Source organism: Motacilla alba, chromosome 1 (assembly GCF_015832195.1).
Source record: "Motacilla alba alba isolate MOTALB_02 chromosome 1, Motacilla_alba_V1.0_pri, whole genome shotgun sequence".
Taxonomy (NCBI): domain Eukaryota; kingdom Metazoa; phylum Chordata; class Aves; order Passeriformes; family Motacillidae; genus Motacilla; species Motacilla alba.
In genome coordinates, this window is record NC_052016.1 from 97,527,811 (window position 1) to 97,552,289 (window position 24,479).

General features: G+C 36.1%; 1 protein-coding gene across 5 annotated transcripts in view; it reads left to right on the forward strand.

Annotated features, from left to right (window-relative positions):
* Positions 1 to 21,467, forward strand: part of CCDC138 (coiled-coil domain containing 138) — a 30,572-nt gene extending 9,105 nt beyond the window's left edge. For 2 of the 5 annotated variants that reach the window (XM_038154914.1, XM_038154926.1), the window contains 3 exons: positions 663 to 779; positions 1,729 to 1,924; positions 4,209 to 4,776. In XM_038154914.1, the coding sequence (XP_038010842.1) occupies positions 663 to 779; positions 1,729 to 1,924; positions 4,209 to 4,399 (504 nt within the window). In that variant the 3' untranslated portion in view covers positions 4,400 to 4,776. Of the gene's footprint in view, positions 1 to 662; positions 780 to 1,728; positions 1,925 to 4,208; positions 4,777 to 19,516; positions 19,656 to 20,727 lie in introns of those variants that run through there. The other 3 variants (XM_038154921.1, XM_038154933.1, XM_038154938.1) reach the window with 2 other exon arrangements.
* Positions 21,468 to 24,479: the final 3,012 nt, after the last annotated feature.

Consider the following 24,479-nt stretch of genomic DNA (forward strand, 5'->3'; position numbering starts at 1 on the left):
GCAATTAAAACAAAATAATTTTTAATAAGTCAATATTCATTCCAGCAGTGAGATATAATAATAATAATTTGTCATTTGTAAAGCATAAGATAATTTTTAATTAAAAAAAATATGGTATTCTCTCTCAACGTAAGAGCTTCAGCATTTTATGTCAAGTGACTTCTGTGAGGTGATAGCTTCCTTGCATATTATGTGTGATACAGTGTTTTAAGGAGATCAATAGGTCAAATTTAAAATATTTTTATGCCTGTTTAGATACTAAAATTTCTATTTATCACCAACAAAAGGTGATGCTATGCTGTATTTCAACATATCTGTTGTTTTTTCTTTTGATACCAAGATTTAGAAATTGGTGATGTGTTCGGAAAATTCACTTTGTTGTATTTATTCATATAAAAGATCTATAGGCACTGTGATTGGATTTACTGAGATTGAGCTCACAGGTATCTCTTCTCCCACATGTAAACCTATGTAAAATTTAAAACCTGTGTATGCATATAATTCTGTTAAGTGTACTGGATCTGCCCAGGGAATATTTGCATATGTAATCTGATAAACTCAAAGAGAAAGTTAGGAGGTTTGTTTGTTTGTTTTTCACTTACATTTAAATTACAGAATAGTTCATATACTGCATGTAATTCTATTTTTGTATATTTTTGCAGCTTTTGCCTATAGCTGCTGAGCAACTCCACTGGATGCCACATGTGAATCCTAAACTGCACATGCCTGTGATTAAATTTATTTACTGGTCTATAAGACAGTTAGACACTGATATACAGGTAAAACAAGTAGTCCTCATGCAGAATTTAAAAAAAAATCATGGAAGATATTAATGGATCTTGCATATTAAATACATATGAAAAATTGATGTTGTCAGGCAGCATATAGAAAAGAAACTGCTGTCTTTGTAAAACATAAATTCATAGTGTTGACCATAGAAAGTGGCAAATGAAAAGCAAATTCTTTTTCAAGTTAAATTTAAATTTTGCACTGTGTAGCTAAATGTAGTTTCCCTATGTATGTGATCTCTTTTGTGATGTCTAAGCACATCTGAAGCTATATTTTTGCATATGTATTAACAAAACTTGCACCAGAGAAGGCAATTATTTTATTGTGTAATTTATGAGAATGAGATTTGTTGAAAGTGATGGAAGTGAGTGGCAAAGCAGTGAAGAAATGTTGATTTTTCTGTCCTCTGCTTGTTGTCTAACCACAAGACATTCCTTGCTCTTTTTGACCAGACTACCTTAAGAAAATATTTAGCAATATAAGAAAGAAAAAGTTGTCATACTGTAAAGACCCAACATAGTGCTGTCAATGTTCATTTGCTAAATCAAATGCTAGAAACTTGGTAAATATCCTGAGTTTAAATTCAATACAATAGTAAGATGTTGGGTTTAGTTCTAATAAGTGACTATATTTTAAACAAGTATATTGTGAAGTTTGATTCTGTGGAAATATTTCTGCATAAATAAGCTTTTTCTGGAACCAGAGGCAACTTAAATAATGTCAGAGTATCCAGGACCCTCACTAATTAGTCTCTTGCTGAAGTGTGTGTTAAGGCACCATGTTAATATTGTTCAACAGCTTTTGAAACAAAGCAGTATCTCCTATACTGATTATATTCCTATACATGGTCAAAGCATTTGCAATTTAACATTTAATTGCATGGAGAACATATGTATGTCAAGGTTTAATGCTTGCACTAACTGCATGCACTCTTTGAAGCAGCACACAACAATGAGATCAACCATGAGGAGACTTGGTGAGGATATCTTCAAAGGCATAGTGAGTAAGGGAAACCCACACAGTTCTTCTGAACAGCCTACAGAAAGTAAATCAAAGTCAGCAGCTTTCTTTAAGAGTTTCTGTATGCCTCTGAGGTTTCTGTCAACTTTGATTGTGCTTAAAACAGTGAAACAAGGTAAGTCAAGATTTTTTTTTACATTAATTTAGCTATTTCAGTCATGTGCCTGGACAAATAGCATTTTAATGATACTGTGGAGTCTATTATGTTTTATTAATGAAAAGTGATTTTACTTGAGTATTGTGAAGCAAAATATACAAGTATGACTCTTGCTGTTATTCATTTTATGTTAGAATTTATGTGGCTTTTTAATGTGATGACTTGTCAGACAAGTCAGCATTTCTGAAGAGGGGGGAGAAGATAAAGGTTTCAAAGTAGACACTGTGAGATTACACAAATCAGATTGTGTCTGGACAGTGTGAGAAAAGATGTGGAAAATACAACTCACAGAATAAGATAATTTTTCTCTCAGCTGATTTGTTAACTGCTACCTTCAGTTATAAAGTCTTATCTTTCTTCAGGAGAAGCGGGGAACAAGGTGTTGCAGATCCTTTTTTTATGGAAGTCAGGCAGAAAAGTAATTCTGTACTGTTAAGAGCAGGTGTAAGATGTGATTGCTGCTCACCTGCAGCAACTTAGCAGTACTGCATGTCTGCATAACTGGGATTTTCTGCAAGAATAAATTTTACTAGAATAGCATAAGAGCAAACATCTCTATAACTCTTTTCCAACTCTTTGTGGTACTAATCACTTATTTTTCCCCTTTCAAAGACATTTTAAAAGCATGGATCATTTTGATAGCAAATAATTTTTTAGTGGGGTTACAACTGAGCAATCTAACCTAACCTCAGAGATGGTTCTGCTTTCAACAGGAAGGTTGGACTAGATTCCAACCTGAATTTTTCCATGTTTCTATTTTTGCTACCATTTTTTCTCAGAATGGTTTGTATTTTAAAATACCTTTATAAGTAACATGTTTCTTTTGTGAATAACACAAAGAGATTGATACAGGTTACAGAGATGTTAATTTTCAAGGTACTCCTGAAATACTGTGCAAAAATGTCAAAATCAGATGCCTACTTTGGCACCTGATTCTTTTAGTCTCTTCCATGAAATATGTTAAATTTTGGGGCATTTCTTAGACAGCAGAGGTCCACGTCACAAAATTGGTACTATCTGTGACACCCTGATTGACACAAAACAGGAATGCCAAATATTTTCAATGCATAAATAATGAATAGAGTTTTTATTCACGGAAGTCGTGCTTCTGGATTAGATGTTTAAGCAGATTAGTATGTTTTTATGCTTAATGACATGTGCAATATTTATATTGTGAGTATTTATTGTAAACACAGGAATAAAATATGGTGGAAGACATTCATGATCTAACGCAGTGTTCCAGCTGTTGGAGGGAACTATTTCAGTCAACATATTTTGGAGAAGCATGATAATTAGTCTCAAATTGATACTCACATTCTAGGAATGTTTGATAAAAACAATGCAAGAAGAATTGAAAGAAAAAACTAGTCATTGCAGGGACTGATTTACCCTAAGCAGATGAACACTCCTGATTAGAATGAATCAGTTTAGCTTTTCATGGTTGCTTTGTACTGCTGGCTGCTGTAGCACAGAAAATATGATCTGTTGTTAAACATATGTCAGATATCACCGTGTATGAATTTTCATCACTCTGACCACATGGCACTAATGATCTGGTGATAAAATAGCAGATTTGGTTTGAACATATGTCCTCACTCCTTCCAAATGTCAGTATCCAGCAGATGGCACCCTAGTTAAATTTATGCACTAGGATAAATTGTTTCCTTCTACTTAATTTTCTGTGCTCCAGATGATCAATGCCAATTCCAAGATACTGAGGAAGATTTGACAGCAGGAAGTTAAGAAAATAGATTGGTTCCCTTAATCTACACCCTTTGTATAATTTCTCAGAATGGATGAGAATATAAAATGTTTATACTGAAACTACAGCTTTTTATAGAAGGAATGGGACTAGTTGCTCTCATGAAAATAATTGCTCTCACTCAGACAAATCAGCCACTGACTCCCTTAATAGAGGTTTCCCAGATGTTGAAACCAACATTGTCTCAAACTATGTGAGCTTGTATTTTCTTTCCTCTTTAACAAAATATTTGCAGGACTTTACTTTTATAAGTGTATTTTTCTTAAGCATATGAATTGTAGATATTTTTCTCCACTCACAATGGATTGTTAAGGAATAAAAATAGGCAGAGGTTGTCTTCTAATAAAAAGTAAATGTAATATTTTCAACTATTTAACTTTTAAGTGTGTATCTGCCATGGTAGCTGTCAGATAGTTGTTCACATGGCTTAATGAAACAATGATTATAGAAGTTTTATTGCCTGTATTCTGATATTTTCAGTGGATTACCTGGCTCAGGCATTTGAGTCCCTTCGTGTAGACTTGAAGACAGAAGAAGGGAAGGCCTTATTTTTGGAATACCAATGTGTGCCTGTCATATTAAGTCACCTAAAGGTATCCAGTACAAGTCTGCTTTCCAGTGCGCTTGATGGATTACTTCAGATGACCATGGAATCTGGTAAATGTGGGTAATTACAAAAAAAAATCATTATGAAAACAGATGAGGAAAGCATAAAAACAATAGAAAAGCATATAAAAATACCATGTAAAAGCTGTATAGTCTAATGTACTATTAGCGTTTCTTAGTATTGTGTACATTCAGTAAAGACATAAAATGTATTTCTGAATTGTCAGTCTTTTTCTGAGTCATCTTGTGTTTTCCTTTCCCTCTCAGCCACTGTTTTGTATTTCATCCTGGTTACTTTCTTATTTCTTACTGAGAAATTTTGTAGCTATTTTTTGTTTGACTTTTCAGTTTATTCCACTGTATTACCTTGCTGATAGTTTTCTTTGAAGTCAGGCTGTGCCAGGGAGCCCAGATAATGAAAACCTGCCAGAAGGTGGAGATAAAAAATAGGTTCTATTTTAATTCTTTTCCTAGTTTGGATGACCAGCACATCCCCAATCATTTTTCAATTTCTAGGGTTTGGAAATGGTATTTCTAGATGAGATCCATGTGTTTTGCTGAATTTTACTGTGCTTTGGCTCTAGAAAAGCATTAGTAATCTTATTTGCCACAGCATTTTTCCAGGTGATACAGGTAAGGATCAATTGATAACCACCTGGATGAGCATGAAGGTAGTGACACATTCCGATGCCATGTTGAATAAACCTTGTGAGTGTCTGTTTTTTTTTTTTTTTAAGATAAAATCACTCACTACCTTTAAGAATAGAAATGTATATTATTTTGGAAGTATTTTGTTATTATGCTTTGTACTAGTGAAATAGAAAGCATGTTTGACTTGGGATGGTATAGCGTTGACTAAAAAGCAATTTTGTAGCAACCGAAGTTCAGAAATATTTAACTAAAGTTCTATTCTTCCTTGCAGTCTTTTTCTGACCAGGTAATGAATGCAGTCTTACACTATTCTTCCTAATAGTCATAACTGTGATTGGGAAAGAATTAATTGAATGCACAAAGGTAACAATCTAAGCAAGATGGACAGTGTTTGGTATTTCTTTGGGTAATGACTGTGACGGTACATGTTCTGTTACCTAGCAGTAGTCATTCTGATACACTAGGTGCCTGCATTTTGAAGAATAAGGAAGATACATTGTGAGACTCAAATTTTGCTTTCTTGCTTCTCAGAGAAGTTGTATCTATGTAAAATCAGGGAAGGAAGAGTATTGTTTAATTAAATTGACATTTGATTGGAAATTATTTCTTGGCAACTGGATATAAAGATTATATTATGTAGAGCCTCTTTGGTAGAATAAATTGCCAATACACAAATTAGGCATGGTCTGCTCTTTTCCACTACATAGTGTTTTGCAAGAAGTTTTTAACAATGAAAAATGTTGTTGCTGATGGGAAATTGTGTTTTCGTTCCTTTATAAGTTTCCAATTAAAAAGTCATTAAAAGACAAACTTTGGAAGGTGGCAGTGACTATTCAGAGGAGAACTCTGTGTTAGAGTAAAACAGGAATTCATGCTCAGTTTTAAAGCTGTATTCATGTGCAGCCCTAAATATGAAGACATAAGTAGTGGCCATATACTAAAATATGGAGTTACATTACCCAAAAAGACAGCATCCAGTTAAAAGGAGGCAAAGTCTAGACTTCTTTTTTTTAATGTAATATATGCCATCCTAGGCATTCTCTCAATTTGTTGCAGTAATTTTCTGGCTCTATGGGAGTGTTAACAATACTCTTGCTCAAAACTAATACCTTTAGAGATGAAGCTGTTAGAAATCGAGTTGGAAAAAAGGCCAGCGGAAATTTTTCTAGCATATAATTTTCTATAAATTTATTTTTAAGGGTTTTTTTTTATGAGGTGTTTTTACAGATTTGAGTCTCAATTGTCCAGGTTGAAAAATGTGAATCATATATGGAATAAATGCTGTGTTGCAGTACTACTCCCTGTAACTGCATGTACTGTTTTTTTTATAATAAGCAATGAATGCTAATGTTTCTGTGCAGTCCAGGCTTAGCTGAGGTCCCTTAGGTAGGTTCTCTCCCCTGTAAGAAATTATTTTTCTCATGTTCCAGAAATGAAGCCTAGATTTCCCTCATATATTGAGAATAATTACTTAATATGAAGAATCACAGAATCATAGAGTGTGCTGAGTTGGAAGGGACCCATCAGGATCATCAAGTCCAATGCCTGGCCTTGTGCAGGACACCCCAAGGGTCACAGCCTGTGCTCTGGAATGTTGTGCAAATGCTTCTTGAATTCAGACAGGCTTCATGCTGTGATCACTTCCCTGAGGAGCCTCTTCCAGTGTTCAACCACCCTTTCCATGGATATCCATCCTAAACCTCCCCTGACTCAGCTTCATGTCATTTCCTCAATTTCTGTCACTGGTCATGAGAGTGAAGAGATCGGTGTCTGCCCCTCCTCTTCCCTCTGTGAGGATATTGATGATGCAATGAGATCTCCCCTCAGTCTCCTCTTCTCCAGGTTGAACAGACCAAGTGACCTCAGCAGCTCCTCATAAGGCTTCCTCTCTTGACCATCCTTGTGGCCTTGTTTTGGACACTCTCTCATGTCTTAATGTCTTAATGTCTTCTCTATATTGTGGCACCCAAAACTGCCCCAGCACTCGAGGTGAGGCTGCCCCAGCTCAGAGCAGAGCAGGACAATCCCCTCCCTTGCCCAGCTGGCCATGCTATGCCTGGTGCCCCACAGGACAGGATTGGCCCTCCTGGCTGCCAGGGCACTGCTGACTCATGTGCAGTTTTCTGCTGACCAGGACCCCCAGGTCCCTTTCCTCAGAGTTGCTCTCCAGCCTCTCATTCCTCAGTCTGTGTGTACATGCAGGGTTGTCCCATCCCAGGTGCAGAATCTGGCACTTTACAGTGTTAAACCTCATATGGTTGGTGATTGCCCAGCTCTCTAACTTGTTGAGATCTCTTTGAAGGTACCTACTAGTCTAAGACAGATACTTCTCTTGATGAAAGCTAGAGTGAGAGTCTGCAGTACTGCTTAAGCAGATTTGGGATTGGTTTGCATGTTCCTACATTTTGAATTGATATCATTGATTTGGCTTCATAGTAGGTCTGGTACAGTGGGTTCAGAATTCAGGTTTCCCTTGCAAGTTCACACAACACTGATGGTGCTTCAGTTACTGAAAATATGATGTCAAATGCAACAGCTGAGGCATTAGTATGATCTTTTTTCTCTCTCTCTGTCTAAGACCTTAATGGCAAATTAAAATTAATAGTCTCACTGCTGTGGATGTTACTGGCAGACAGCCTTTCATGCAGTCCATCTCTCTTCAGGAGTTCAGCATCAACAAGCTGTGAGAGTCCTGACACCAACATTTCAATGGGAAGTGATAGAGAACTGAAAGGTGACATACTCAGTACTTTTTTCTCTTTCTACATCTCCTCTGTGCAAGGGTAGATAACACCAGTGTACCTCTCCAGATAGGCCACTTGTGGAATTCTGTGAAGAAATGTTTAAGGCTTTTGGTACCCCTAGGAAGCTAATTTCTATGTGTTTCTTGAAACTTAGTTGCATCAAGTTTAGCTGCACTGTTATTTTCCTGACATCTGTGAGTTTCCATGCCATTGTATAATTCTAAAAAAAATAATCCCACTGTTTTATCCCAGTATAGTGGGATGGTCCTGGCTGAACACCAGGTGCCCACCAAACCACTCTGACACTCCCCTCCTCAGCAGAACAGGAAAAAGAAAATAAGATTGAAGAAATAAATTTTGGGTCAAGATAAGGGCAGTTTATTAAAGCAAAAGCATAGTCCACACATGGAACCAAAGGAAACCAAAAGATCCCATCAGTAGGTAGTGTCTGGCCACTTCCTGAGTAGTGGGGCTTCAGCATGCCTATAGTTTGCTCCAGAAGACGTGTCATAAATAAGGAAAGCCCCCTTCCCCCTCCTCTCTTCTCTTGGCTTGTATTGCTGATCTAATACCATATGGTATGGGAGTCACTTTGGCTCAGCTGTTCTGCCTGTCTCCTCTCCCAGGATCCTGCCCAACCCCAGCCTGCTGGTGCGGGGGAATTTTAGAGAGACATTGTTGAGCACTGTGCTGGCACTGCTTAGCAGTAGCCAAGGACTGGTGTGTTACCAGCGCCTTTCCAGCTACCAATACAAAGCACAGCCCTTCGAGGGCTGCTGTGAAGAAAATTAGCTCTGTCTCAGCCAGACCCAGTACAGCCAATCATTAACGTATTTGGAATTGTAACAATGTGTGTGATATATATATATATATATATATATATATATATATATGCCAATCTTGTTTGTCTCACCTCTTTTACACAAATCTTAAGGCCTAAGGAGGAGGTAAAATGTTCTACTGATCATTGTTCTTGTCATATACAAACTCATTCATAGTTGGACCAAAGGCTGACTTTTAAATGTCAGGGGTGAAAAAAGTTGAGGTTAGTATGCTCCTATCCTCCTGAGAGGAGCTGTTAAAGATGTTATGCACTAATTCAGACAGTTTACTTTGTGTCAAAAGAGCTTCAGTTTCAGTTTACTTGTATGCTCTCATCGTATTGAGGTTTTTTTCCATATTGCAGTACTTCTGCGGATTCTGTTCATTACTTTTACTGTTAGTAGATTTGAGGAACAAAATTTTGCAACTATGTGAGTCCTTACCTAACCACTTGCATTTTTTAGCAAATTGCTTATTTTAACCTGTGCTAGAAATGAAAATGTAGGTAATTCTTATGATAAACAAATGAAAATGTAGGTAATTCTTATGATAAACAATATAATTCTAAATAATTTATATTTCACGTTGTTTATATGCTGGAGAATTTTTTTTTTTTTCAGATAAGCTCAGTGGCCTAAGTTGCAGTCTGGTTGGTTTAGTCAGCTCTCTTCAGGGGAAGTAATAGATTGCTTCTAAATTCCACAGCTGTGGGAGTTAACAGCTTGCTGTGAACCTGACAGTAGAAAACCAACTCCATAAAGATATTTTTTCTCTTTTCTCTTATTACATTCTGCTAATATTTTTGTTAAAAGGTGTACATAATGGTGTATAAATTGGTTTAGCTATATTTTTACGGTAGCGCTCTCATTGGTTCCTTTCTTGTTCCATGATCAGACAGGAAGACTGTCAGTTCAGTTACATCCTTTCAATTTATTTTTTGCTCTCCATACCCATTACCAGTATTTCAATCCATGTTTGTTTTCTGGAGGATGCCCACTTTTCCTTTACTACAAAGATTGACTGATAAAAGCAGAGTCAAGGGAGAAAGTCCCACAGTGTTATTTTAATCATGGTGCTCTTTTCCTTGAATCTGAGACTTCAGATGAGTGCCATAACATTCAGCCTGATCTTTCTTTTGGTCTATGAATCTAATGAGTGATCTATAAAAGCATCTTCCTTGCTTTTCCTTAATGAAAAGGGTACATCTGTTCCTGCTCATTTAATAGGGAAGAAAGATTTCAGTACCACTGCTTTTGAAGATTTCCTTACTTTAGTTAAGGAAAGCAGGCTACCAGGCCATGGTGTTCAGTTTTCAGTCCCATCTCTAAGCTATGACCCTTGTGAAGACAGATCTAAAAACAAAATGTTCTCTGATAGAATTGTCACAGAAGGTAGGTTTAGTATCTTGTTAAATGCTGAATGGCTTGTGATAGATTTCTACAAATGCAGAGTGCTCTGACTGCCTTTGAAATTTTGAGAGCAAAACATATTAAGTGCTACATGCCGATGTTTCGGTTTAGTCAAATGGCATATAATGTATTTATTGCTTAACAAAGCTCTTACCATTACCCATTAAAATTACTATGAAAATTAATGTTTGATAATTAAAGTAATTGTTATTTCCAATTATCCAGATTGTTATAGTATGAAACAGTGGCTTCCAGGTCATCTTCATACCCCAAAGCTCCCTCCCTAAGAATACAAATTTCTTTCCTCAGCAGACCTTGTTTCTAGGACAGTAGTTGCAGCACACTGTTCAAGAGAATTCCTGGACACCAGGCTTGAAACATTTTTTGGAAATAATCTAGTAATAAGTAGCATGACATCATCAAGAAAATTTGTTCTGTGGGTGTTTAAGAACATCACATCATTGGTATTAAATCACCTTGTAGCTGAATACTTCTCATATGCAATCTTGTTCAATAATGTTCTTGCTGTCTTCTCACACAGCTTACTGTGTTTATTTTTAACTTGCAAATCAGTTAAAAGGGTTTCAAATGACGTAGTGAGTTTATATTCCCCTATCAAAAATACCGTTGTTAACTGTAGTCTGGTTCATGCCTGATTTGAAGTTTGTTGGCAGAGAGCTCTCTGCCTCAGTTTCACATTTTGCACTTTTATACAAAGACATCAGATGTCTTAAATTCCTCCTGCAGTGATATCTGACTGCTGTCAGGTAGATTAGTAGGTTCCCCTTTTTCAACCTTAAGGTTATTCAATGAAATCAAAACTTACCTGCTCACTGGACATTACAAAACACTGGCATTTGCTTTAAATAAAAGTCAAATTTACTTTGTCATCAAGCTTGTTTCTGTTTTGCAGACAGTATATTTTGTATTAGGGTGTACTTATTTACAAATCAAAATGAGAGCACCTTCAAAAGAAACTCAAAATGATGCTCTCAAGTTTACTGTAAGTTATGGCACATTCTAGTAGGGCTTAAGTGTGATTTCTTAACCATATTGACATTACTGAAGAATTTTAGTAACTGCAAAAGTGAGCTGTATTTACATATTCACTGAATCTTACTTTTAATTTTTTTTTTTTTGGAAGAAGATATTATGGTCATGGATAAGCAAGTCTATATCCAGATGTAGTCTCGTAGGGAAGTTAATGAAGCCAGTGAAGATAAAAGGATTTTCTCCATAGTAAGAAGCTGTGCTTATTTAAATGTTAACTGAAGTCTTACATTGACCATCCATAGGACACTTCTTTTTTCCTTTTTGCTGGAATGCTTCCCTAACTGATCCTAGGAATTCTACAAAGTGCACTGTTCTGTGGGTACTTCTAAAAAGTCAATGGTCAGAATTTGGCAAGAAAACTCAAACCTACCCCTTTATGTTTCCTCCTGAGTCTTAGCATTTGGAGACTTTACAGACTACAAGCAGTGAAGGCATGGAGTAAAAAGTGCCCATATGCTTAAGCAGATTAAAATTCAACATTTTCCAGCATATTATCTTTACTGGTAACTTTGCAGGATTGCAGCTTTTCAAGTGAGTTTAATCTGCAGTACTGGAAGGATAAAAATGTCAAGTTGGTGAATATTGTACTAAGGTAGGATTCCCCTCACCTGTATGAAAAGCAGATGTGAAATTGTCCTGAGGACTTGTGTTTTGAAGCTGTAGTGATAGAATTGATTTATAGCTCATGTGGCATGAACATTGAAATACAAACCATTCAAAAGGAAATTCTTCCTCTATTATCCTATCTTACCTTTGTAATTTTTATTCACTCTTCTGAAAACAGTGGATAATTGTGTTGGATTAATGGATGTTTTAGTTTAATATTTTAACCACAGATAAGGATCTCTAACTCTGTTAAATACAGACTAGATAATGCTAGGACCCACCTATATGTGCTGAAAGCAAACAAGTACACCAAAACTTTTCACACATTTTTGTTAATTCAGTTAAAATTTATTTTAAATACTTTGATTTTGATGAAATTCATTTAGTATGAAGTACCTTTCTCTAATAACAAATAACATCTGTGTCATTATTTTCTCCCTCTTCTAGTAACAGTCATGTAATGCTTAGCCATTCTGAAATTTGGACCCCTGTCTCATCCACTCCAAAACAATAAATAGAAGGAACCATTAAATATAAAGTTATATAGAGCCAAGTAGCCATTTCAGAGGTAAAGTTTCACTGTTCGTTTTGGGTAATAGTCTGGTTCTTAAGCAGCATAGAATTTTGAAGGTAGATGTGAATGCTAGCTTTTAAAAATTATTAAATTATTTTATGTTAAACAGAGTTGTTTATATCAGTATTTGGATATACACACCCCCTTTCCAGTCAATTTAAGTTATGAAATCTTTAGAATATTGAAGTTTCTTCAAGTAAGATCTTGTTTGCTCTTATTTACTAAACTTGTATATTTTTAATAAAAAGTTTACAGTTTTATAGTTTTCCATACAATTATTTAAGTAGGAAAAAAATTTTAACACATATTTTGTTTTGTATTTGACTATCAGAACTACTGTACTTGTTAGCCAGCTGTTTTTTGAACAATGATTGACATAATTCCATAAAGAAGGGCTTTCCTTGGAAGTGGAAATTTAAAATTGTGTAGTTTGAGTAACGTTTGTGTATTGTCAGAGCTCAGACTTTCTATACCTTCTCACTTGCAATCTAATATTACAGAGCTACAGGTGATGCCAAGTGATATTTTTTATGCTAAGGTTTTCTTAGCATTTGTGTTTGGAACAAAGCTCCTTCAGGTGTGTGCTGAGAGAGTTGTGATTCTGGTATTTCATTGAGCCTTTTCTGGCTTCTTGAACAAAGTAACCCATAGTAGTGTACAACTTCAATTTAAAATGCTACCAAGGTTATTTGTAAATTTTTTTTTTCTCTCTGTCAGGCCTCATCAGAATCAGTCTTTAATGGTAAGGCCATGTTGATTGCTCGTGTAGAAACTGAGTTCAATCAGCACAGCAAAAGCTTTCATCCTCTGATGATCAAATTTATCCTGAAAACCACCGATCATCAGTGATTTTCCAGGAAAAATGTGTGTTGATTTTTAGTATATCAACTTTATGTTTCTGCTGTTCTAACAAGTAAGATAATTCTGATTTCCATGTATTTTATACCTGCTGCATTCTAAGTAGGCAGTTCCAGCATGGAATTTCATTAGACTATTCCTGCCTTTATGCCATAGTTACTAATTATTACACCACATGAGCACAATTGCAAAAATCAGTGTTTAAAACTGAAATTCATTTTTAGTGAATTCCTTACACAGCACACCTTCCAGCCATTCCACTAACCCCACTTTCTGCAGTATAATATCATGTGGTGCTTTCTCAAATGGTATTGATATTTAGATTAGTTATAACTGCTGTAGCATTTATTTACCAGACAAAAATACCTGACTATTCTGCCTCAACAACTGTAGTTCCTATACACATACTTAAAGAAAAACCTATAGTACATTTTGATTTTCTTTTTTATTTCTCAGCTTTAGTTCCTGAAAACATCTTTAGATTTTTACTGAAGGGTACATATGTTCAGTTTTCCATCTTTTAGTCCAAATCCAACAAATACATTGCATTGACTGTTCTCTCTTTGCAAAGTGCTGCTTCCTGACTTTTTTTTACCAATCTGGGGTTTTTTTGCTTTTTTTTTTACCCGCCAAACAGTGCGCTCTTCCACACATTGAGCAGCCAGTTTTTTCAGGAGAGTGCTGTGAGAAACAATGTCAAAGGTTTTACTGAAGTCCAGGTAAACAATATCCACAGTCTTTTCCTCATCCACCAGGCAGGTTACTTTGCTGTCGATGGAGATGAGGTTAGTCAAGCAGGACCTGCCTTTCACAAACCCATGTTTGTGCTGGTTGGGCCTGATCCCTGCACATGCCATGAGAAGGTCATGGAGACACTCAGAATGAGCTGCTCCATGACCTTCCCTGGCACCAGGGTTGGGCTGACAGGCCTCTGAATTGTCCTTCTGGCCCTTCTTGTAGATGAGTGTCACATTTGTCAGGCTCCAGGTACCCGGGCCTTTCCCCTGTAACCAGAACTGCTGGTAAACAATGGAATGTGGCTTGGTGAGCGTTTCCCACTGGCTTCTTCAATACCCTTTGGTGGATCCCATCTGGTCCCATTGGCTTATCTGTGTGTCGGAGTGGTGCATCAGGTCACTGACCGTTTCCCCTTGGGTTATGGGAGCCTGCTCTCTGTCCCTGTCTTCCAGATCAGGAGGCTGGATACCTGGAAAACAACTGGTCTTGTTATTATAGACTTGAGGCAGTGAAGGCATTAGATAGTCTTTCCTTTGTCACTATGTTTCCATCTCACATCCAAGAAAGGGTGGTAATACTCCTTAGCCCTCCTTTTGTTATTAATATATCCAGAGAAACATTTTTATTGTCTATTACACCGATAGCCAGACTAAGTTCTACTTAGGCTTTGGCCCTTCTGATTTTCTCTCTCCACATAACTTCACAACACTCTTGCAGTTCTTCTGAGTTGCCTGCCACTTCTTCCAAATGCCATAAGCTTTTTTTTTTTTTCCCCTTGACTACTAGCCAAACCTCTGTTCAGCCAGGCCATTCTGCTTCCCCACTAGATTGCCTTTTGGTATATGGGGACAGCCTGCTCCTGTGCCTTAAGATTTCTTTCTTGAAGAATGTCCAACCTTCCTGGACTCCTTTGCCCCTCAGGACTGCCTCCCTAGGGACTCTCTCTTACAGTTGCCAAAACAGGCTAAAGTCTGCCCCTCTGGAAGTCCCACTTAGTAGTCCTGCTGGCCTCTTTTGTTACTTCTCCAAGAATAAAAATCTCTTATCATTTTGTGATCTCTGTGTGCAAGATGGCCTCCAGCCATCCCATCACCCTCAAGTCCTTCTCTGTTCCCAAATAGCAGAAACAATGGGGAGACTTCCCTAATTGGCTCCCTTGCCATCTGTCAGGCAGTTCTCTTCCATGCACTCCAGGAACCTCCTGGACTGTTTCCTCTCTACTGTTTTGTATTTCCAGCAGACATCAGGTAAGTTGAAGTCCCCTATGGGAACAATTAGGAATTATGAGACACCTCCTTGATTTTTTTAGATTATTTCATCTGCCTTTTTATCCTGGTTGGGTGGCCTATAACAGACTCCATCAGGATGTCTGCCTTGGCCTTTCCCCTGATTCTTAGCCCCAGACACTCAACCCTGTCATCACCTTCATCAAGCTCTAGACAGTCAAAACCACAATCAAATACAGGGCTGTCCCATTTTTTTCTGAGTGTAATCTTCAGTTGCCATATTCTCATATAGCATTGGTTTCCTGTACATCCTGTCCCATGTCTGTTTGGATGTCTTGCATATCCTAGGAAACTGAAGAGCAATTCAGATCATACTGAGGTCAACACATAGTGGGTGACCAGCTGAAATTGCCCCTTGGGCTCTGTTAACTCAGTGTCACCCGTGCAGACACCTACACCGTGCTCTAACCACTGAAGCTGAACAGTCCTGGCACAGGAGAAACTGTTAAACTCAGCAAATGGTTAAAATCTTGTCGGTGACTCTTAGAGGCAATTGGTTAAAGCAAGTGATGTTGCTGTTTCCTTTGAAGTGTTTCTGCTGTGGTGCACAGTTAACTTTTGCATTTGGTAACTTTTCCACACCAGTGGACACTGCTGCATCGTTCACTTGCAGTGCTGAGAGGCGTTCTCTTTTCTCCCAGCAGATCCTCTCTCACTTAAAAAATGAGGCAAAACTGTTATCGTTAATTTGTTGAAACGTGAACTTAAGAGTTGTCATTTTATTTCCTGAAGTGACATAGCTTTAGGTATGAAACAGAATTTTCTGGGTAACTATAAGCTGGTGAGATTTTATGCTGTGTGACTGATTACTTTGAGGATAAATTTCATATGAATTCTGTCAACAATGATAAATTGCTTATTGTTCGTTGCAGTCTACCAATCAAGCTAAGTTAATGCAACTACAGCACGCTCCAATTTTTTAAGGATACCACTGGAGACTTTTGCAGATTATTTTAAATTGTGACAAAGTCCTGTGAAGATAAATTCCAATTATACTTTTCTAAAATAGTTAAGTAGAAGCAAAATCTATGCAGAATCTAAGCCACCAAAATATCTAAAAATACGAAGCTTACTATTTTTAGTTAATCAGCTAGAGATGCATTTAAATTATGCATTTGTTTTGTTCACTTTCTGATTACTTAGAATATAATCTTCAAAAACGTATCTGAATTGAATATATAAACAGTGTACAGAAAGTCCATTTAAACGTGTACTTTTTTCAGTTGGGTTTCATGTGATTAACTTTGCAAATGTTTAGACATTATTGCCATGTTAGCTTTTCTGTTTTATAGGAAAAAATCTTCTGTCTTAAAAGTAATGTTGTCTTTTACATTAATTTGTAAACTTCAGAATCAGAACATTGTTACAGCATATATGTGTGTGTGTGTATTGTTTTTCTAATGTAGTATGTTTAAGGAACCAGTAAGAGCAGGACAACAAATTAATATTCAGGTCATCTAAATATGGTATTTGTATACCCTGCAGAAAAGGAAATAAATGCATTTTATGGCTGTTTCAGTAATAAATATAGTAATAAATTGTAGGATTGCCCTGTTCATCCAAGCATTTTTTGTTACTTTCAGATCTCTCATGAATCAGAGGTCTGATGAGTCAGCAGTCATGCTAAAAGAGTTTTTAAAAGCCATTTGTTGTCTTAACAGGCAATAGAAAGAAGAAAAGCCTTTCTTCTCAGTTTGCTTCTTGAATGTCAATGTTCTCTTACATTTATTTATTCTTTTCTTCTATTCTTTCTGATAAGCATCTTTGGTAAGTAAGAAATACCGTTTCAAGTTTTTGTTGTTAAAACACATTTTATCAGTGGTGCAGTGCAGGTTGATAGGACCGACTGTTTCTGTTTCTTGGGAATAGGCAGTCATTTGTGGGAACTCTAGCAAATTTTAGAAGAATCTCTATAAATTTGTAGCTCCTTAGAATTACTATAAAGTTGCAGACTACCTAATTTGTAGTCCTAGATTTTCATTGCTTTAGAGAAGGTTATTTCTTCCTGCTATTGTACAGAAATTTTACATCAAACACTCTTCAGTGACAGAAATATTTGGTCAGGAAGCACTCTTAAGATCATGATTGTGTTCACTGGGCTTTGCTTATTTACTGTTTCTGTTCATAGTTTTGTCACCACTTCTCATGGATTTTAACAAGCTAGACTCACTAGGGCATTACAGCATCATACCAGAAGTGAAATTTTAGTTAATTATTTTTCCAGGTTTAAGGCTCTGCTGTATGTACTTAATAACCCCAGAGTTCTGCCACAGAGAGCAGTGGCTCAATAAAGAGCACTGAGTGTATGTCAGTCATGTATCACTAAATGTAGCACATGTGGTGAACTCATCTTAGGATTTTCTGTTTGCTGTAATTGACAGATAGCCCTGAGATTTTTTTAATATGACAATTTCTGAAAAATAATACCTTCTGCAGAGAAAGTACAGAAATACTGAAAAAATATTAAAAATTATATGCCTTGAAGACCATAAGCTAAAATAAAATGAGAAATAGTATCTTTACTTACCTTTTTTCCACTGATTACTGCTTTCTTTTCTACTTTACTTTCATTCTGGTTTTATATTTATTACTGTTACAATTTAGAGACAGCAAATTGTAACTGGAAGTAGTACTAAAACAGAGGGGACACCGTGCATAAAACCATAGTTGTATTGAATATGGTAGGAAGAATGCAAGAAACACGGAAGTAGATGTAAACAGAAAAGAAAATTAATTTATAGTGATTTATTGCCTTGACAATGCATACCTCTTTGACTAATTGTTGTTTTGCATTGCTTTGGGTAAAGAACAGAGGATACTTCAGCAATGCAAACCACAAAACATCTGCCTGCCTTTTCCAAACTTTACCGAACGTCAGTTGTTGTTGCTTTATTGCTGCAAGGTTGGCCTCTTGCTACCAAACTGTATGATTTCCATCCACACATTCCATTATGTACGTTGTGGATTCCATCTGTTGAATCCAGCATTTTAAATCAAAGGAGCAAAAGCGCCTCAGCTGAAAAGAGAGGAAAGATTACGGATAGCTGCAGTTTCTCTGATCTGTGATAGAGGCATTTGCTGTTTCTCAGTCTCTTCATCTGAGGGTATAAGCAAGCAAAGGCCCACAAGTCTCAAGAGTTCCCTGTGTGTCAGAGGTGGCACTTGGCCATTTGTTGGAATAGGAATAACTGGGTCCTTATTGAATATTCAGCATAAATGCACAGTGCAGAAAATTAGTTATCTAGGCTCTCGGGCTGACTTTAAATGCCAAGTTGATTTTTTTTGTAAGCCCTATTTCAAACAGTCTTCCATAGCATTTCTTCAGATTTTTTATCAGTAAACCTTCTGAAATAAATTAAAACCTTGAATTCTTTCCAAGGCTACTTGTTACATTTAATAAATTGTATGTCCTTGAACAAGGAAAGGGAAAATTTTGACCAAAATGTACATCCAGCCCTCTTTGTACTGATAAAACCATCTTGATATCCTATATATAAATTACAGTATTCAGGATATGAATTTTTCTTAATGTCTTGTTTGTTGGTTGATGCTGTAATTTCCATATTGCAGTTTCTTATTAAGTGGAACACATTAAATATTTTAACATTATGCAATTAAAATATTTTCCTAGCTTGTGTATTCTCATAATGCAAATGCCCTGTGGTATATGAAAGTCTGGTAATTTTAAGGAAGAAAAAATTGTTACTTCTTTTCCTCTTGTTTTTGCTATAAATTATTCTGTAATATGAGAACCAAAAATGAAATAACCAGGGAACAGATTTAATCTTATTTTGAAATTACTAGATTTTTGGAAACAGGGTAGAGGGAAATGCTTTTCAGTGTGACATGAAATCTCATCCACTATTTTAAGGGAGGGGGTTTTTGTGTTTAATTGTGTACAAATCTTACTTTTACCTCTTAATTACTGTGTTTACTCTCTTGAAAGTGAGTACAGGGACAGTATGCTGATGATGAAAGACTCTCAGGTCTCACACAATCTCTTATATGTACTATCCCTGCCCATGTGATCTGCAGCAGTTTAAAATATTTCTTTCTGAGTCTTTTTGCTCAGCCTAATGTTCCCCTCCCATGGTCTGAAGGAAAGAATCATGATAAATGAGCATTGCATAAACATTTTCAATGTAAGAATTTTTATTTGAGTTGAAAATGATTCTGTTTCCTGTTTTCCTTTGTTCTCAAGAGAATAGACACTGCTTTAATTCAAGGATTGGTAGTGTCAGAACTCTTAGGAGCCTGCGTTTTTCAGTTCCTAGTTTTACCTGAGTTTTGCATCACATGTTCAACAGAAACTGAAATATTTGGTTGTTGTAATTGTTGCACAGCTTGAAGCATTTAAGGCCTTCTAAAGGTATCAATAGCAGTTATACTTTCCTCTGCACTGAACTCTGGGATACAGTTTTTTAATAATTTTCTTTTCCAGGTTCCTTACAGCCTTTCCTGGAAGCCTGCAGTAATGAATCCTTCTTCCAGACTTGCTCTGTATTGCTTCGAAGTTCTAAGCTAGATATTGCAGTTTTGGAAAAGCTCTGTGTTATACTGCAAAAACTCTCCAGAATAAAGTAATCCTTTATTACCATTATTCTGTTAGCTATTATTAGGTCAATGAACTTGGTGACCTTTATCATTTTTCTTTTTCAAAAACTCATCTCTGTTTTTCTGTTTATTCCCTCCACCATATACAATGCTGGACTTTTAATTGTAGCAGTTAAATTTAAATTGTTTCTGCCATAGAGGTTTAAGACAAGCCTCTCAATTAGTGCATAAATCTAGTTCAATTTGCAGAGTACAAACTAGAGAAAAGCCTCACAATGTAGACTTTAAGAGGACTTATTCCTTACATCTGCAGGTGACAAAAATTCTTAGAATTCTTAGAAGAGAATCCTAGACTTTCACTTTTACTCAGATTCTAAGTAGTACGCACCTTTGAAATTTTAGTCTTATCTTTGACATGCATTCAAGCTTCATCAGTTTTCATTTCCTTCAAAAAATTTAAGATTTTGAGCCAGTTAAGCCCTTTTGGGAATATTCAACTTTTTAAATTGTGTTCCCATTGCTTACTTATTATTGGCTTATTGTAACAAAGGTCATCATATCAATAGTAATGTGCTGCTGAGCTTCACTGGCACATTGCTCAGTGAGGTTGTTTCATTTATGTAAGGGGATATCTAAACTGAGGAATTTTTACATTGGGCTTAAAGCTGTTGACAAAACTGAGATTCTCATTTCTTGTAAGGAATAAAATTGAACTCTAGGAAGAAGAATTTTCCTATAAAATAATCTAAAATTATAACTGTCATTTGCTAGTCAAAGTAAAATTGGCTCATAAATCCTAATTTTTTTATTTGTCTCTGAAATCTTATTTCACATCAGTGAAAAGCCCTTTCCTTGAGCTTTCATTATACTATGTGTACATATCACTTACTCAAGAAAACTGGTAATTTTTGTTAATGTTTTGCCAAATTTTTCTCACTATGCATTGATAACCTTAAGCTTATAAACATACATAGAATTATATTAAATACTCAATGCATATTTTACTTCATTAAAATATTTTTTCTGTAGCATCTTCAGTGTTTATATAAAACCTCTCCATTTTAAATTGACAATTATTTTATTCAAAATCTTTTGCAGAAGCAATAAGAAGCTGTTTGAAATGTTTGGTCTTCATCGAATGTTCCAAGAACTGCGTAGAACTGTAGATCCAAGTCACACCTTCCTCTGTATAAACCTCAATTCAATTCTGCTGAATTTGGAATGCTTGGGGAGTAACTCTCTAGACTCCAGTCTAAGCACAAGTCACTAGCACAGACTTTCAATCTAATTATTGTTCAGTATGATTGATACCAGCTGCCTATGTTACTTGAAATTTGGAGGGGTTTTTTTTTCCTGATTTGTATAAATAGGTTAAGCAGCACCTCAGTACTGTGCAGTTTGCTGGGTATCGTGTGGATTCTCACATATATTTCAGTCATTCATAAAAAGGAAAATGAAAAACTTTGTAATATGCTAGATGGCTCTCTTCAATATTTTCTAAAGAAGTGGAATAATGCTGCTGTTGTGAATGACTCAAACAATGTAAGCGATTGAATCCTTAGAGTAAGCAGATCAGAAATACTGGTCTTTCCTTACAGGTATGAATCTTAGTTACTTTTGACTCTTCAGAGAGTTTTATAAATTCTTTAATTTATTTTATTGTTGATAAGTAGCAGACAGGTATCTTAGCAGATTAGCTTTTGATAAACCTGCAGTTTTAATGATTAATACCAGATTTTAATTTAACATAACTAGATGTATTGAATAAGAAATTTTGTTGGTTTGATTTCAGAATTTCCTTCGAGTTTGTTTGATCTTTTCCTGTATTGAAGTAACATTTAGTATTTTATCCTGCTTTGTATACTGCAACTTTGGATGGTAATATCTTTGCAAATGTAAATAAAAGCATTTCTAAAATGTCTGGCAATAGTAATCTGTAACATAAAATTATTTTATTTTATTGCTTCTGGGGTATTTTGTTTTAATTTGCAATACAATCTTCACAGTACCCACATTTCTTTTCTGAATATGAATTTTTTTTTGTCTGCCACAGTTCAGTGTTTAGAAGTTCTTACAAATTGGAAATAGGATACTTCTAAAAATTGAAATCACTGTTCCATTGCTGATTTGTACTGTAATTACTGAAAATATATATTTATAAAATTGAAAATACAGTTAAAGCTTAAAGATCTGCTGTCCTTCAGTCTTTGACTAACACTGACATCAGTATAAAACTTCAGAGGTTTTTATTTCTCATTTTTTGCCTTTTTTTGGTTGGTTGGTTTTGGTTTGGTGATTTTTGGTTCGTTGGTCAGGGTTTTGTTTTGTCTTTGGTTTTTGTTAGTTTGTTTTGGTTTGGTTTGGTTTTTTGGGGGGGTGGGGCTGAGGTTGGTGGTGGTGGTGTTGATTTTTACCAGAAGTCTTTGAACTGGTCTTTGAAATTGAATTCTAACTGCAAATATTTTTCTAGCAATTTGACTTAACATTTCTAACAAGTCTACACCAGATTTGGCACTGAGTATGTCTAGAAGAGAGAGCAACACTATGCACTCTCTTGGCAGGAGACCAACTCTAGGTAATTTTTAAATAACACTAATCACAGCTAAAAGAATTCTCTGACAATCAATTTCATTTTGAAATAAGAATTTCTTCATCAGTTGTTTTGGGTTTCTGTCAAATTTACCAGCAGTGCAAAAGCTTGCATATCCCTTTGGCTGGAGACAAAATCCTGTTATTTAAGAAGAATATTCCCAGTCCTCATGTGCTTCTCCATCTCCATTCTACCATTTAAAAATACTACAAAATTCAATAACAAAAAAAAAACTGTAGAAAGTTGCTACCTTTCTTATCTCCACAAGAATGTTGATTGTGCTCTTAGTTTTCAGCCTTTGTTGCTGTAGCTTAATCTACTAATCTTCCTGGGGATCCCAATTTGAAACAAGATGGTCATCTAATAATGGCAAAGGTAATGCATTCAAAAGAGACACATTGAGTATGGTGTAGCTTTTAATATTGGCCCCCTGTGGTTTATATACAGTATTGTTTACACTCTAGAAACTTGAATCACAGCTAATTTCAAGTTTTTATGATCTAAACATTGGGTTTCTGTTAAAATGCAAAATAAAAGCGTTTTCCAATCTGTTAAATATTAATGCACTGTACTGCTGAGCTAAGGATTAGACAAGTCATTTTGATCTTATGCAGATTTTTCTAGGCCAGGTTGGATGGGGCATTGAGGCACCTGGTCTGGTGAGAGGCGTCCCTGCCTTGAACATCTGCCTTTTGAGCCAGCCCACCCCAGTTCACACCAGCCCTTGTCGTGGCCTTGCTCAAACATCCCCATCCTGTTATCATTCCCCTGAGTGACCTTGGCAATCTCTGTGGGGAAGGGGAAGAGAGGAAGCCAGTTGCATTCTCTGCTGTCATTTGTGGACTTGTTTTGGCTTTTGGAAATGATAGATTTCTGTCAAGTTGGCCACACTTTGGGCACCTCTTTGTATTATCTTTCCCTTGCAGATGGAGTCCAGAATTTTCTGGGGATTCTTCTGCTTTTGTGGCATTTAGATACTATGAGTATCTAAATTTCTTCTGCTTTACCTTTCTTCCAGAAAACTATTTACAAGAAGAGATATTTGAAAAAGTTAACTGTACCTCTAGCTGTTTCCTGCAGCTCCCTGTTCCCTAAGGAAACATGGTGTATGTGGTCTCAGTTTTCTGGTTTCCTGCAGATGAATATGTTATTTTAGATATGCCAAACACCTCTGTCAAGAGGTGAATTAATATCCATCCAGAGAATATAATTTTTAAACCATTTTTTGTAAGAGAATTTGAGAGGAAGCGAGAGACGTGATGACCACTTGCCCTTAAAGGAAAGGCAGGGACTCTCACACTTCCTGTGAGCTGATCAGTCAGAACACAGAGCTTCCAACTGGCTACAGTCTGCTTTGTCTTGCTTGTGTGTAGGTCTCCAGAAGTGATCAACTACCATCACTGGTATGAAAGAAAGAAAATTTCTTGTAGTCACAACCTACTACTTTAAGGAAAGATAAAGAATTAACATACAATTTTATCTTGCAGGGTTTTTTTGAACAGCTGCAAGAGTCCTCTTGTTGAGAAAGTCAACAAGAGTATTGCATCTCTTTATATTGAGACAGTTTTCATGCCAGAAAAGACTACGAAATATGATGAAAAATAATTTCCCTTTTTTTTTCTTACAGGCCTGTCTACTGCAGAACTGTAATCACCCTTGCTGTTTATAAAAGGTTTCCTATTGATAAATTTTTCAGACTTCATCTACAAATCCTAAATTTAGAAAATCTGTAAGAAAGACTGTTACCTGGGCACAGGAAAGTTGTATTTGCAAAAGTTTGGCATAGCTAAAGAAAGTAGGCTAACGTTACCCAACCTGCACAGTTGTGCTCTGTTTCTTCATATTTGTGACTTTCACCAGCTGATAAAAGGTCTGAAAGTGGGATTTTGCTGTTATTTTCCCGTTCTCCCGAGCATGACTGGCTTGCATCTCTTTCTAATGTTATATAGCTGAATTTGATATATATAATAGGGAAAGATTTCTTGCAGCAGATAAATTTACCTGGAAGGTGAAGGTATGCCGAAGGCAACATATTTTGAAGAACTTCTATTTGTGATCAGCATCAATGTCTAAAATATATGATTTAACTTAGTAGACCAGATTTAAAAGGAGCTATAAGTAGAGCTCATAATTCAGAGCTGTTACACTGAATCCTTTAATTATATACTGAATTTTTCACCTAAAACTTATATGGCTGTGGAGATTGATGATGTGATAAAAAGCATTTTTCTTCAGGATAATGTATTTAAACGTAGTACAG